The sequence below is a fragment of the Mizuhopecten yessoensis genome, unplaced genomic scaffold, assembly GCF_002113885.1.
Source record: "Mizuhopecten yessoensis strain PY_sf001 unplaced genomic scaffold, ASM211388v2 scaffold10589, whole genome shotgun sequence".
In the NCBI taxonomy this organism is placed as follows: Eukaryota; Metazoa; Mollusca; class Bivalvia; order Pectinida; family Pectinidae; genus Mizuhopecten; species Mizuhopecten yessoensis.
The window spans coordinates 501041-515598 of NW_018408622.1; the positions used below are offsets into that span (position 1 = coordinate 501041).

The following is a 14558-nucleotide window of genomic DNA, read 5'->3' on the forward strand; positions in this document are numbered from 1 at the left end:
CTGGTAACTCGCTGAGATCATGTCAAATGATCAAAAAGTCGAATGAAAACATTAAAAACAGTATTTGGCTATAAGTCTCAAAATGTTTCCAAATCATGAAAAAATAAGATTTTTTCATTGAGTTATAACCAGAACAAGAAGTAAGGCATGAGCACAAAATCCATGCATGAGCATAAGAACGGCTTCCTGAATATGGGCCTAGGAAATCGACGCAAATAATTTTCTCTCGCAGTGATGAACTTATGATCGTTTGTTAGCGACACGACAGGAATAATTTTCAGTGTCAACTACGCTGGGCGAAGCTGTAGGGCAAGGTTCTGCTGCTTGAATGAACATTTGGAAAAAGTGATCACGACCACAATGGAATATTGCTTAACGTGTCTCCGATTAGTGTCCCATTCAATTGCCTGTTTCTAGTTGCCTGTTCCAACATGAAACTAATGGTGTGTGTATATAAGTATCTCAGTTACAACGAAACCTATCTTTACACAATAAGAATTTATCATTTTGTCGAAAACAGTCCGCGGACATCGTGTTTATAAAGCCAGTATTGTTCGATTTCTGCTAACATTTTGAGAAGACGTGGTAACATCTCGCTGGTCGCACATTTACAATATTACACAGTAATTAAAACAAAAGTGCAAAATTTGTCGAAGAATTCTTTTGTCTATAATTGTTTCCATGTGTTGTTATTTTGCAGTAATGATGTTATACTACAATGCTTGACATTATCATGTTGATAATGTTAACCCGAGAAAGATGTTATACGGCTTCTGAAAATATCATCTTTTGATGTGTGACACATCCTCGTGTTAACCAACACATCCAAGTAACTGACTGCTTTTGATGTTTGACTGTCTTTGATGATTTCTGTCACACTGCTGAACTTGCGTTTCCTCTACATCCCTTGAACTGTGGCTTAATGTCTATCATAGATTCCCACCGAACTGAACACATTCACCGACCATTTACATTTCCTTTCTGAACGTACCCCAAGTTGTTTATAAATACGACCCAATTGTATACTACATAATGTACACTACTAATTCATACAAAATATTTCTAAGCAACATCAACACTTGGTGGCAAACGTTCTCGATCTGCAACATTATTGCTGACTGATAAAATAAAGCAACAAAGGTTTATTGAAACAAAAACAAAACGTAGGATTTAATCACAAGCGTACGTAGTCACATGGTAGTCACATGGGAAGTCACATGGGTAATTTACATTTGGGATCTTTATAACACGCTATCCACTTCTGCCGTTGCTTTTCAACAAATGTTTTCTCACGACACATGGACGGGGCAAACTCATGGTCCGAAAAATGACGATAGCACATCAGGCCTGCAATTTACAAACAATTATATCAAAAAGACTACAAGACGAACTATTTTTTTGGTTGCGAAATTGTCATTGATTAATTCTTTAAATTATTTCTTGCCGACACACATATATATTTAGTTACTAACGAAAACATTGCTTGTGTATTTTATAAGACAAAAGTTTTGTTTGGACGAAATTATTTTATCACAGTGCGATTACCTTTGGACACTTTCATGTATTAACTGCCTACTGTGTACCATTATATATGTAGTGAATTAAAGACGATGCCATTTTTAACATAGCTTGTCCTTATATTTATGACGACTTACTTAATAAACCACCTTTAAACTGGTAAATACTGATGCTTTGAGTTTTTACAAAACCCTTTCGTAACACCGGCATTTTTTTTTATTATATATACATTTATCTAAATTTTAGCAAATCACTGATTTTTTTTTTTTTTTTTTTATTGAAACCGACTCCTAAACATATTCTACTTTTTAGCGGAAGGTGACATGTATTATGGATATCCTAATAAATATAGTGGTGGGGGTTATACAAACAGACATATTTCAGTCTTTAGAAATATATCTCTTAATTTATACAAGCTGCTCTTGCTTGAATCGATCATATATGTCAACTATGCATATAATTACATACATATAATGCATCAAATTGAAACGTATGATTTACGACAAGGAGCTGTTGGTTACAGCACAAGGAGGTTAAATGTAACTTTCATAAGATACATACAAATTAATCATAGGAAGGCATCATGAGCATTTAACCCTACATTAATCGATTAACCACTATGACTATTAAATTTATCAATGATGAAATTATCCTAATCCAAACTTTAATTAAACAATATTTAAAACATAAATGCTAGGTCGTGTAATGTTTGACTTTTACAATGACATCAGAACGTTGACCCCTGTCCTTACCTTGGTCCTTGTCGCACTGACAGAACTCCCCACAGTGTTCCCCGTGCTGGGCTAGGAGTGGCACGCACGTACCGTTGTGGTTATCAAGGAACGGACCTGCACATAAAAAACTCGAAGATAAGATATAAACGTGTAAATTGACAAGGAAACGTTCATTGTCAAAACATTGTAACCACATACAATCGAAAAAGTGGAAAGATGTGATCACTTCAAACAAGAAGCGACACTAACTACGGCATATTTATTATCTAACAGACGTTTTATAGTATCATGTCATAACGTATACATACAAAGAGTTTACAGGACTATGACTATAACATGACTCATGAAGTTATTTATAATATATCACCAGTTACCATCGCATTATATACCAAGTCTTGACATATGACTAAAACAAAAATTTAACGCAGCTTCAAATTCTCGTAAAAGCTCTTCTACAAGCATTTGTATGTTGAAGTATGCAGAAAGTACTGGATACTAAGCTTATTGGTCGGTAGGACTACCTATCTAGAGAATATTGATATACGGAACAGACTCTTGAGCATGGAGAAGTAAGATAACTGTGACATGTAAAATTCATAAGCTTGGTAGACTGGTATGTTGCTGCTTAGGAGGGTTAATGAACGTGATATTAACATATTAGCGATTGTTAGTGGTATGACCATCATTGTCTATTGTCACCCTAAGATAACTGTCAATATAGTACCACAGAAGAGCAGTCAAACTTGGTGTCACCGGTCTCCATGTTATTGTTTTCTTACGTTCAATACTTTGACCTAGTGTTATGAATTTTGAGTTCGAATTAAAGCTTTATTGGCACTACATGTATCTCTGTGGGTTTTTTTCTCTCTCAAGGATATTTGTAGATTTTAGTGTCTGTAGACATTTGACATACGTAGTAAGTCTACATTGTCATGTCAATTATCTGCTGAAATATACTTCCGAAAACATCGCTTTCTTTTGGGTTTAAAGATATTTCATTTCTGTAGACAACACAATATTTGTATCGGGGTGTTCTTTATTAAGAGTAGCAAGGATTCTTTAGTCAAGTGTGTGCAGACTTTTGACCTATTGACACGGAATGCTCTTACTTATACTCCAATATGCTTAATATATGCAAAAGTCTGGGTTATACAGATACTTGGTGGTCTAGTAGTTAACTTACCGACGGCGTCAAACGTTCCAGAGAGCGTGATCAACTGTCCGTCTATTTCCCGACAGCACGCGTCCAGGGGACAGTCTGATGAAGTGTGGCAGGGGGTGTCTTGAACCACGTACAAATGGGAGGCATGTACCTACAGGGACAATTATACCAAAACCTATCATTGCATCTACAGAGACACGCACTGGTAATGATAATTAAAGGGGTAAAACTCAATAAGTGGTAAAACGAGTCAAAATGACATCATCATATTTTCAAAACGTGCTTGAATTTAACGTATTAAATCAGTTATTGTATTGGTGATATTTTTAAACATCATCAAATCCTAATTTAAAAAGAAGACATTATATAAAAACCATAAATGGCTCATTATATTGTAATTGACCATGTCTCTATTTGCAGCTTCAAAATAAACAATGAAAGTCGTGTACATTATTTGTACGCTTTGCTTAGCATTCTCTTAAGTGAAGTAAAACATAATGAAAAACATTGAAAGGTTACTGCATGACATTCAAAGACTCCCGTGAAATAGTATTTTGAATTAAAGTCATCGAAACGTCAAACATATAAACAGGTTAACGAGTTGTGCTATATGAACCCCGTGTAAACAAATAAATATGTATTCGTGACATTTCAGTATTACAATACACCAAAACAGTGTACGTCATTGTTATATATTCGTTCGATGTATTCTGTAATGTTATCGGTCACATGTCAGATTGTGATACTTACAGTTACTATAGCAGCTAGAAGTGTCACCTAGAAATGAGACAAAGAGAGAAGCGATTAGAATATATCATCGAATTCTGTTTGCAGTTTAACAATTTCATGTTGGATGATTTTAACATTTTTAAAACCATATTATTACATTAAAATGTATGTATGGAATGAATGTTGTAACACTAACAATGTAGGAATTCGTCACCGAAGCCGTGCGGGACATCTATCATCATGTCACTGTCTCATTTGAATTAATCATCCTTATTTGAATTAAAATGTGCATCACTTTTTACTTATCTCACACGTGGTTATCAAAATAATTAATACATTAAAACAGCACGGGGTATATAATAAGAAGTGAAGAATTTATGTTATGCGAGAATCGGACTAACCTGACAATTCAGGACGTTAACTTGCATGTGCACTTGTCTATTTTCCCAGTATAGCTCTATGCAGTTCATTTGACAAAGGTGTTTTGGATTCGAATGTATGGTGAAACAATACATGACTGTCAATTACCATATTTTCGCGTGTCCTTTATATTCGCGAATGTTTTAATTGAGAGGATGCTATATCTTTATTGATACATTTTACCGGGAAACTTTCACCAAGTGTGTATTTTAACCCTCACATTAAATTACCATGTATATTATGCTGTTTACGAATATTCGCTGTAATGATAAATTCGTCCTCATATTACTATTGGCGAAAAAGGCGAAAGTCAATGTGCGGCGAGAGTTTCTCTGTATATTGTAGTATTTTAAAATTTAAAAGCAAAGATTAGCTCGAATTTGTTTAAACAGGTAAAGTGAAGAGGGTTCCTTTAATAGACTTTCTAAAACTATGTGGTATTCGATGTGAAAACACATATATGATATCAACAAGAAAAAAATGGTCTATTCGTTTTCAAACTGGAAAATGTTGATATCGCAGAACCATGCATTTCGTTAAATGTACGGTTAGAAGATGAGTTACAGAGCCTTTCAAGACCAGTGTACACAAAAATGAGTTACTCTAATAAAAACGTTCTTTATGAAACCGTAGTTAATAGAACCGTAGTTAATAGATCCGTTCTTAATAGAACCGTACTTAATAAAACCGTACTTAATAGAACCGTTCTTAATAAAACGTACTTAATAGAACCAAGCAATTGTCCTTTCGAATAATACTATTGCCCGTCAATAAATAATGAACGAAACATGAGTATTCACCACCACGAAATGATAAATATCCATTTTAAATGTTTTTCATAACGGGGCACATCTTCGAAATTTCAACTTCCGTTTTCTGCGCCTCTGGAATACTTTATGACAAAATCGAAGGCACGCGAGCGGTAAGCTTGATAGGTTTCAAGTAAACAACACTGACTAATTGCGAGGCTGATGCCTGTTATTTGAAGAGGAGCGAGGCTCGATTTAAAAGCTGTCAATATCACCGTTACACTTCCACGCATTAGATTTGATGTAAAGGAAAGGATCAAACTAGACCTACTTATAGCGTTCCCAAAGGCCTTCGATTTCGTAGGTAACCCTAACCCTAACCCTAACCCTAAGGGGTGAAGAGAAAGAACTAAACCGTTACCCCTTGAATTTTAAGTATGAAACTAAACAAATTCTCATCAAGGACTAATCAACAAGCAATGACAGTCGCCATGAAACAAATATTGCTCTAACAACACCGAATTAAGAAGTGCTTTCATCATCATTTTAGCCTGTTAAGCAAATTAGAACCGTTTTTCGTCAAGATATAACCTTTATGCACCAAAACATTATGAATTAAACATAGTGTTTATATATCAACAATGTGTAACGGTCAACTGAATGACAGAACATTTGAAGATGTAGATGTAGACATCAATCAGTACATGGTAATATGAACATTATCATTCATGAAAGGAGTGTTTAAAAATTATAATGACACGTTTATATTTTGCATGTTATTGTTTAAAAATGTATTTATGCACACTTACGTAAGTAATTAAGTATAAACATGATGTTTAAGCATTGATTAAACCACCAAGACACAGAAACGTAATGCATTTGTAATTGATTTAATGCTCGTGACACAAACAATGATGTCAATGCACTCATCATTATTACCACGCCCTCACAGCATGTTTTAATATAGTAATGCTGACATTTGTGAGGACCCAAATATAAAAATAAATAAATCAGAACCTTACTCGTGTCTTTACATTAATGCTGAACCATAGGGACCTGGGAATTTGTTGCATGTATATTGGAACATAAACAAAGGTGTTCAGAGTAATTTTCAAGGTTTTAGGGGTTAAGATCAACGTTCGATAAAACTGCCAACCCCAAGTGAGCTCATATATATCATCATTTGGATTGGCAGTTTTACCGAGAAATTATTTTAAGCCCTTCAACGTGTAAAATAACTCTGAACACCTTAGATTAGGTCCATATGTAGCTAAAACGAATTCCCAGGTCCCTGCGTGCTGAACATGTTATACCTGAAGTGTAAAAAGTTCATAATGGTGTAGCTTTATTGTGAGGCAATCTACTCATCTCTGTGGTAATTAGTCAGCAAGAGCAGCGTGTTTGCTATATGATTCCTTAACTTAACACACCATAAACAAGTCTATAGCATACGTAGACGCCCTACTTTTGGATTCTGGCGGACAGTCACCAACATCATTTTTACTAAATAAAACTAAAACTAAGTTAACGTCTTTTCTACGACAGCATCATAATGTACATTTGTACATCTGGCCGCGGCCTATCCTACTTTTTGATGTGTGCCCTTGTTTTAAAGGTGGGTCAGGAATATTTAATTAAATATATTAACCAACATCTACGACATGGCAGAAATTATAAAATGGAAGACAAAGTCCCATTTCTCACTTGCAAATTGATATGTACGGTAATGCTCAAACTTGAAATAAACTACATAGCATTACTGAATAATTACGTTTTAAAGGTGTCAGTATGAGTTGTTATTTTGTAGATATGAATCCCCGTACCACTACCAAAAACTTAACTTAGTGCTTGAATGACTATTGCTTTGATAAAAAAAAAACATGTTTGTGCTGCAAGTATGTCTTAATACGGAAGTTTAGAGGAGGTTACTTTATAACAGAAAAAAACAGTACAGTAGGACAGTGATCCTTAATCGCGATCAACATTCCTTGATATGTAAAGCGATACATTTATAAGTAAAATTATAGAGCCGGTTACAGCAATTTGAAACAGCATTTCGATGTCACGTCTACGCCATAGCGTCTTGTAATGACAAGTTTGTTTCCTCGTAGCTACGTTATACGCTTTGTCGTTTATTTTAAGTAGAATAAGCAGGCTGCATATTTGTAAACAAAACTATTACATAACAGTCATCATTCTAGGAATTTCTGAGGTATAATCCTTGCATTTACTATTCACCTTGTAAGATTTTGAGTAAATTGTTACCCATCATAAACTACAACTCTTACATTAACTGTTTAATTACAGTCGCTGAAGCCTAACTGACAGGTCCCAATTGTTCAAAAGGTGATCATCTTTAAAGTACAACCATCAATTGGTTTAAAATATCCCAGTAAATAAATGAGTAGAGTAATACTAAATGCAAAATTATGAAATTTTACCTTGTATATCGACCAAATTATTAGAGGTTGGAAAATGTCGTGAACAGTTATTAAACTTAACATCTTTTGAACAACTTTGCCGTTTCCTATGTTGGCCTTTATATATTTTCGCTGTCAACTTATAACTGGTATATTCCTTAAGGCGTATGTATCCGATATGATTTTCCATTTAAAATTTTTCTAAAACAATTAGAGATAAACTCAGGAATTTTCTTTTTCTTTATTCATAACAAATACAAAGCATTTATGGTTTCTCTACTTTCATTTATTGATAGAAATGTGGGACAAGATATTCACCACGATTTACACGGAGAAAACCAGAAGTAGCGCCGGAAGTAACACTGAAAGACCTGTCACAGATACGATACAGCCACTGAGTAAAAGGTTTGGTGTCAGATGTGGATATATACGGAGGGAAAGGGCAAATGTTACAGATATGCAATGAAACCAGTACAACACACTACAGTATCTAAGGTGAAGATGATAAATGTGGCATGTAATTCGTTTAAACTGTAAGAGATCTTTATGGATCCTTTAATGGCATAAATTAGCTATTAGTTTAAATTAAGTTCAAGGAAACAAAGATGATAAACCATTACTGTACAAATATGTGCCTTTTTTTAAACCGAGATTTATGTGAAGTCATAAAAAGGATCATAGCTCTAAGAACTATAAAGGAATAATCTATCGTAATAAACAGTAGTGTACCGGTGTCACAATCTGTCTGCTTTGTAGAGAACAAGTGATATATCCCGAGGAAATAAACGCCTGACAATGGTCTTAACCCGAAAGGTGACAAGACCCTGACACGAGCCTCGGGCGAAGTATACTATTCTGCGATATATACTACTAGTGGAGAGGTACAGTATACCTGGACATAGTTCTATGTGAACAGTTATATTATTGAACAACATATTTCCCCCCGTTAACAGATGACTTTTAAAATAATACATGTATAGTTATTGTTAAAATATTAACCATGCCCAATCCCAATATTCTCCATAGTAAAAATACATAATACACAATAATTAACTATTTACTTGGTGAAATGCTTAGATTTTACAAAAAAAGCACAGGTTAATATATATTATTATATTAATATCAAAGCATAATTAATTCACGAAGTAAAAAGTCTATAATTGTTCCATTTAATAAGTTTTTTAATCCTAAATTCTATATTTAGAATTATAATAATCGCCGAATTATTTCATCTTCTGACAAAGGTCTTCCAGTCAATTTGGAGCATTTATAAGTTATAAAATCAAATCAAATATATCTTTAATATCAATTATACTTGCATACACAATTTTACTTTATAGAATTTTGTTACCCGAGAACTTTATTCTTATACTTCTTAAATCAGTTCATTCTTATCCTACATCGACCACATCTTTAGAACTAGACGATATTATTCATTTCCTCTGTTACGTTATAGGTAACCAAAGGAATTCTACAAATGCATGTCACTATAAGATACCACACCTTTCCGACGATGTCAGTTTTGATATTAACACTTCAGCGACTGTCACATCGTCGGTCAGTCGGTCAGTTGGTATGGCCATCACTGTGCTATATAAACGTCAATGACTGTCACTCCGGGTTAAGGACAGTAAAACGATTACCTTCGGGACATATAACGTCATGTTGATATTCAAGGTTTCAACGAAACCAATAGAACGTTTATATAGTGATTTTGGAATTAATTGTGTGTATCGAACATTAACACAATGAACATTTCATTCTAAATCTTGGGTTTATTCTAAAACTTCATCTTTTATTTACTTCATCTAATATATTTTTATGTTTTCTTCCGTTTTCTTTTGTCCTTTTTTCAACTTTTCTCTAACATTGTCTTTCTTTGTTGTTTGTCATTTTTTTTTAATATTAATAATATCTGCTTTGATATCTAACATTGTCTTTCATTGTTGTTTTGGTATATATATGTATATATAAATTTACTTTTGTGTCAACTTTGCTGTCGGCTTTAATATCTTCATTGACGGTATGGTTTTTTTTGTTTACTTTTTTTATTCATAAATGAGAACCTTTGGGGTGATTAAGTACAAACAATGTATGTACAGTTCATGTCTTTACCACAAGACGCTCTTTTAAATGTCAATGTACAAGTATAAACCACTAATGTCTCTATATAACCTTTAGGTTTGAACACCACGACCGAACAGCCACCAAGAGCAAAGAATGTTCCAGACAATGTGAATGTATATTGCCATATAACGAACAAATATCCTTGGTAGTATATATGACTTTACGTGTTGGTATTCTACCAACAAAGCTGTGACGACCGTAAACTTGATATAACCACATTTATTACTGGTTAATTTCCCAGAAACTGTTAGGTTTATGTTGTCATAAAACAACAGTGTTGACTAGAAACACCCTTAAAGGACAGAAATAGGCCAGACATGACACCAATGTTAGGATATGTAATATTTAGGAAAGGTACTTTTCCACGAACAGTAGTTTTATCAATGAAATTTCATTGAAATCAGTGCAAAACGATCCATAGAAATAGTGTAAGGAAGAAACAGTTTTGAAACAAGACTCGCTAAATAATAATACTCCCTTACCCCCTTCAACTACCACCTTCCCTACTCCTGCATTTGTTAAGTTGTTCATAATACTTCATTCCCGTAGCTAGTGTTAAAATAATTGATTATGAAGCAGGTTACACATTTACATAAGTGTCATGACACTTGTTTTGTTGCCTTGTCTATTTCATATATTGTACTATACAATTTGTATTTCAATGTATTGTCGAGACATTTCAATAAAACAAAGTTGAATCCAACAAACGAACTTTTGGAAAATATAGCATTACAAAAAAGTGAGATCTTTTTATTTAACTGAACGTGTAACAGTAGGGTTATACAGGTATCAGGTCTCAATACTGACGTTGATGACGAAAGAACGTATTTCGAAAAAGAGATAAGCGAATTAAGTTCATTTGGAAATGCTTTACAGACATTGACAGCTTTTCTGAAATATAAAAAGTTTTCGTAGTAAAGTCAATATAGATACAGAGAGCAAAGGAGACCCGACGAAAAGGAAAGGAAAGGTCGGTCACCTCTCCGACAGCTGATTAATCTACTTTTATAATATATACTGGTTACTGATTGACAATGGATATTGTTTCATCTGACTGGACGCCAGCTGTTGCTAGCCTTTACCGCCCCCGTGTTAATCCGCTAGTTTAGATTCCGGAAAGGAAATGTCATAGTGTCACCGCCTTACAAGGTAAAGCGATTACGATGTGACAGGAATACATTTCAACACTGTAACCACAACGTGTGTTTCGGGGAGGGCGGCTCTTGTTACGGTCTTCACTGGAATCGACACTTCGTGCAAAAAAGTTCGCATTTTTATGCTCAGACCAACTTGTCGCAATATTTTCTAAACAAATGACAGCTTGAGGCTTATAACGATTTTGGCTTAGATGAACATTTTAAAAGTGAAATGTGTTAAAATGTTTTAATATATGCAGTGTTTTAAGATATATTGCATCGATAATCATATATATTGTATATCTTAAAAATAGTTAAGACAGCGTTATATTTTTATGATTATATCCTTATGGGATATCTGATATACATATAAGATACCTCATATATTATATACAATAATAAATTTGAATACAAAATGATAAAATAAATAAAAGAATTGATTATTTCATGTGATATCTACATTTCCCAGATATGTATCAGATATCTTAGATAATATATCAATTATCTTATAAAGCGATTAATATGTAACATTTTATAAGAATTGCGACACTGACAATTAAATCAATATTTTAAAATGACTGCTCATATCGTAACGTCACGTCCGGTTGCTAACCGGAAGGCGTTTAAAAAACATTATTTATGAAACATACATGTCTACCAATGCTTGAATGATATTAAATAAGAATAGCTAGCTTTCTTACAAAAACATTAGATACAGTCTAAAACATTGCTTCCTTTTTCATTTTCTACTTTTTTCCCAGAAGGATTTATTTTCTGTGAAAGCATTTGCGACTAACATACGATATTTGATCAAGAAACTTATATCAGATATTTATGTATGTAGCAAAAGATATCTTATTTACTTTGTGGGATATCTTCAACAAATATTTATTAGTTTTTAATATATATTACTCCAAGATATAGGCTATATCATATGAAAAATATCAAATGAGATATTTAGTTACGTGAAACAAAAATAATAAATATGTGATAATGTGTATACTATATCCTACTCATTTAAATAAGGATCAGCTTGCTACACGGTACTACTTGACAAAGAACATGCAACGTAGATACATGATATGGATACAGCCACTAAGCTCGAAAGTTCGTCGCAGTGTAGCGGTACACGGAACATGCAATCTTACTATTCCTTTATTGTTATCTTTTCCTGAGAACTGTGATAAGTACACACCCAGTGGTTGTGTGTTTCTTTGTATATAATAGATATGCGTATTTCACTAACTAAAGATTTTCCAATCATGCACTTTCCCTTTCTGGACAGTAACATCCCTACTTCCTCTACCTACACGTTGCCGTTAATTTGGTATTCAAAATTTGCTCAAATGATTTCCGTGATAGATATTGACTGTTGACGGACAAACTTACAACATATGGTTTTCAGAGATACAGGTTCATAAAGACTAGGTTAAATGGTCACCATCATAATCTCATTAGGATATATGCTATTTCTTTGTTTGATATGATTGTATATGGTTTCCAGTTTGGTCTTATTTAAAATATCTTTTCTGCCAAGGGTCTCCATGGAAATCTTTCCTTTTTTTCTATTTTTTTTTTTAATTTCTACTGACACCTAAAAAGATAAATTTGTTTCTATTATTGCAATGCCTAAGTTATTTCATAATATCTCTTTGATAATCAGATCTTTGTAAACAATTTGAGTAATGGTACAAAGCAACCTCTAACGACTACAGTTTTGAAATATCAAAGGTTAACACGTATCTCTAATCGATAGCACTTTGTAATTGTCCTCTGTATGTTTATTGTAAAAATGGCATACAGTGCATACATACACTCCTTTGAAAGGTCATGTAGTTTTAAAACGCATAGACCAATCCCACCACAACATGAGCATAACGCACTTGAAAACCGTAACACAAAATTAAAGCCATGTTCTACCTTTTGCATTAGTAACAGCCCCGTCACATGCATCGTGAAATTAGACACATGTCTTGTTAATGAGGCCACTACGACCCTGACTTAGCATGTTTATTGCTAATCTAGACAACGGGATTCTCCAATGAACTTATATATCACGCGGGCATGGTAACATTGGTAAATGTTATTTGTATGTTATAATACTGGGAGATGAGAATTATTAATAAATCTATGTACTTACAGCATTATATTTATTAACTTTAAGTGACAATCTATTATGATAACTTAGTAGAGATATTATTTCCTTTGCTTTTATAGAAAACACACATATGCTATAAAGTATATTATAAAGTATACTAACAAGTAACAAGAGTAACGATGTCTGCTGGAATGATTGTCAATAATATTTACCACTGTGTTGATAAAAAAAAAGAGTAGATCTTGGCCTACGAACTTTATTCCTAAACAATCATGTGCATTGAAGCGTCACAATGGCAAACCAAATATGTCCGGTCAAGATTTGATTGATCAACCTATTAAGCATTAACGATTACGGATGTTTGATGTGTCGTAAGGCGCGGATCTGTCGTGTGTTTGGATAGCCGATCCATCCAAGAGTTTTTGCGGTTCGTCACAGATTTAAAATCTGCTTATGCCTATAGTACTTTCGGCAGAAAATGAACGAAGGTGATGTTAATCACAATAGTTAAAAAGTAAAAGTAATACAAATGTAAGCATATTAAGAAGCTTTTGATCATACTGAATATAGTGTCTGACTTAAAGAATAGAAATAATACTATTTTCTTGAAACAAAATATATCAACGATTATTATGTTAACATAATAATGAGTCTAATTACTGTAATGTATAATTAAGTAATAAAATGTATGAATTCTGTTATCAATAATGTTCGTATAGATTGCATGAAACAGTGTGCTGTATTTACCATTTGTGTTGGTGCATGGGTATACGTTATTTGCATCGGCGACAATCCTCAAACATGCATATATTAAAAACATTTAAGTCACGCAACTCACCAGTAACAATCCGCAAGGATGATCCATCGTCAATTAGGCTCAGGTTAACAAATTAGGGTTATCCAAAAAGTAATTAGGAACTCTATATCAAAAATGTTTTGACTGGCTACCATTCCAAACAGCGATAACCTCCGGAGCCGGCAGACGGAGAGCTATGAGACGGAACGTGACGGGTCCGGCAGGTATCTAACGCTACGCTGCACACCTGTCTGCATACGTAGGAAGGTGTTCAAACGTAACCAATAAAACGGTCGCTGTACAGGTAAGTCCACTAGGTACCTGTCCCTTTTTGCAGGTGAGAGGCACAATACAATCACTCAGGCCTATCCAGTTAATGTATTTATGGGTGAACATGTATAATATATGTGGTTTGTTATATAGTTTGACAGGAGAAATCACTCATGTGTGACCAGCAATTTCTGCTGACCATGTAATGTTAAAGTGACGTGGGTACATATGTTTGCCGTCATCTCGTCTCATCCTTTCTCTGACAGCCCATCATTATGCTAAGTGGCGGTCTCTATTGTCATGAATTCTTTGAAATAATGTTTCTGATGATTAATTCAATTTTTATTTACAATTAATTTCTCTCGTCTGTATAAATATCTTCTTTTTTTTTCAATTTAA

At 33.8% G+C, this 14558-nt stretch overlaps 1 protein-coding gene across 1 annotated transcript; it reads right to left on the bottom strand.

Moving 5' to 3' along the window:
- Positions 1 to 1141: 1141 nt before the first annotated feature.
- LOC110461189 lies at positions 1142 to 14213 on the bottom strand. The gene is made up of 5 exons (XM_021514555.1): positions 13932 to 14213; positions 4165 to 4191; positions 3436 to 3565; positions 2271 to 2366; positions 1142 to 1347 (listed from the first exon to the last, which is right to left on the bottom strand). Exons 1-5 carry the CDS (start codon positions 13956 to 13958, stop codon positions 1214 to 1216), a joined length of 414 nt encoding a protein of 137 aa, XP_021370230.1. The 5' UTR covers positions 13959 to 14213; the 3' UTR covers positions 1142 to 1213.
- Positions 14214 to 14558: the final 345 nt, after the last annotated feature.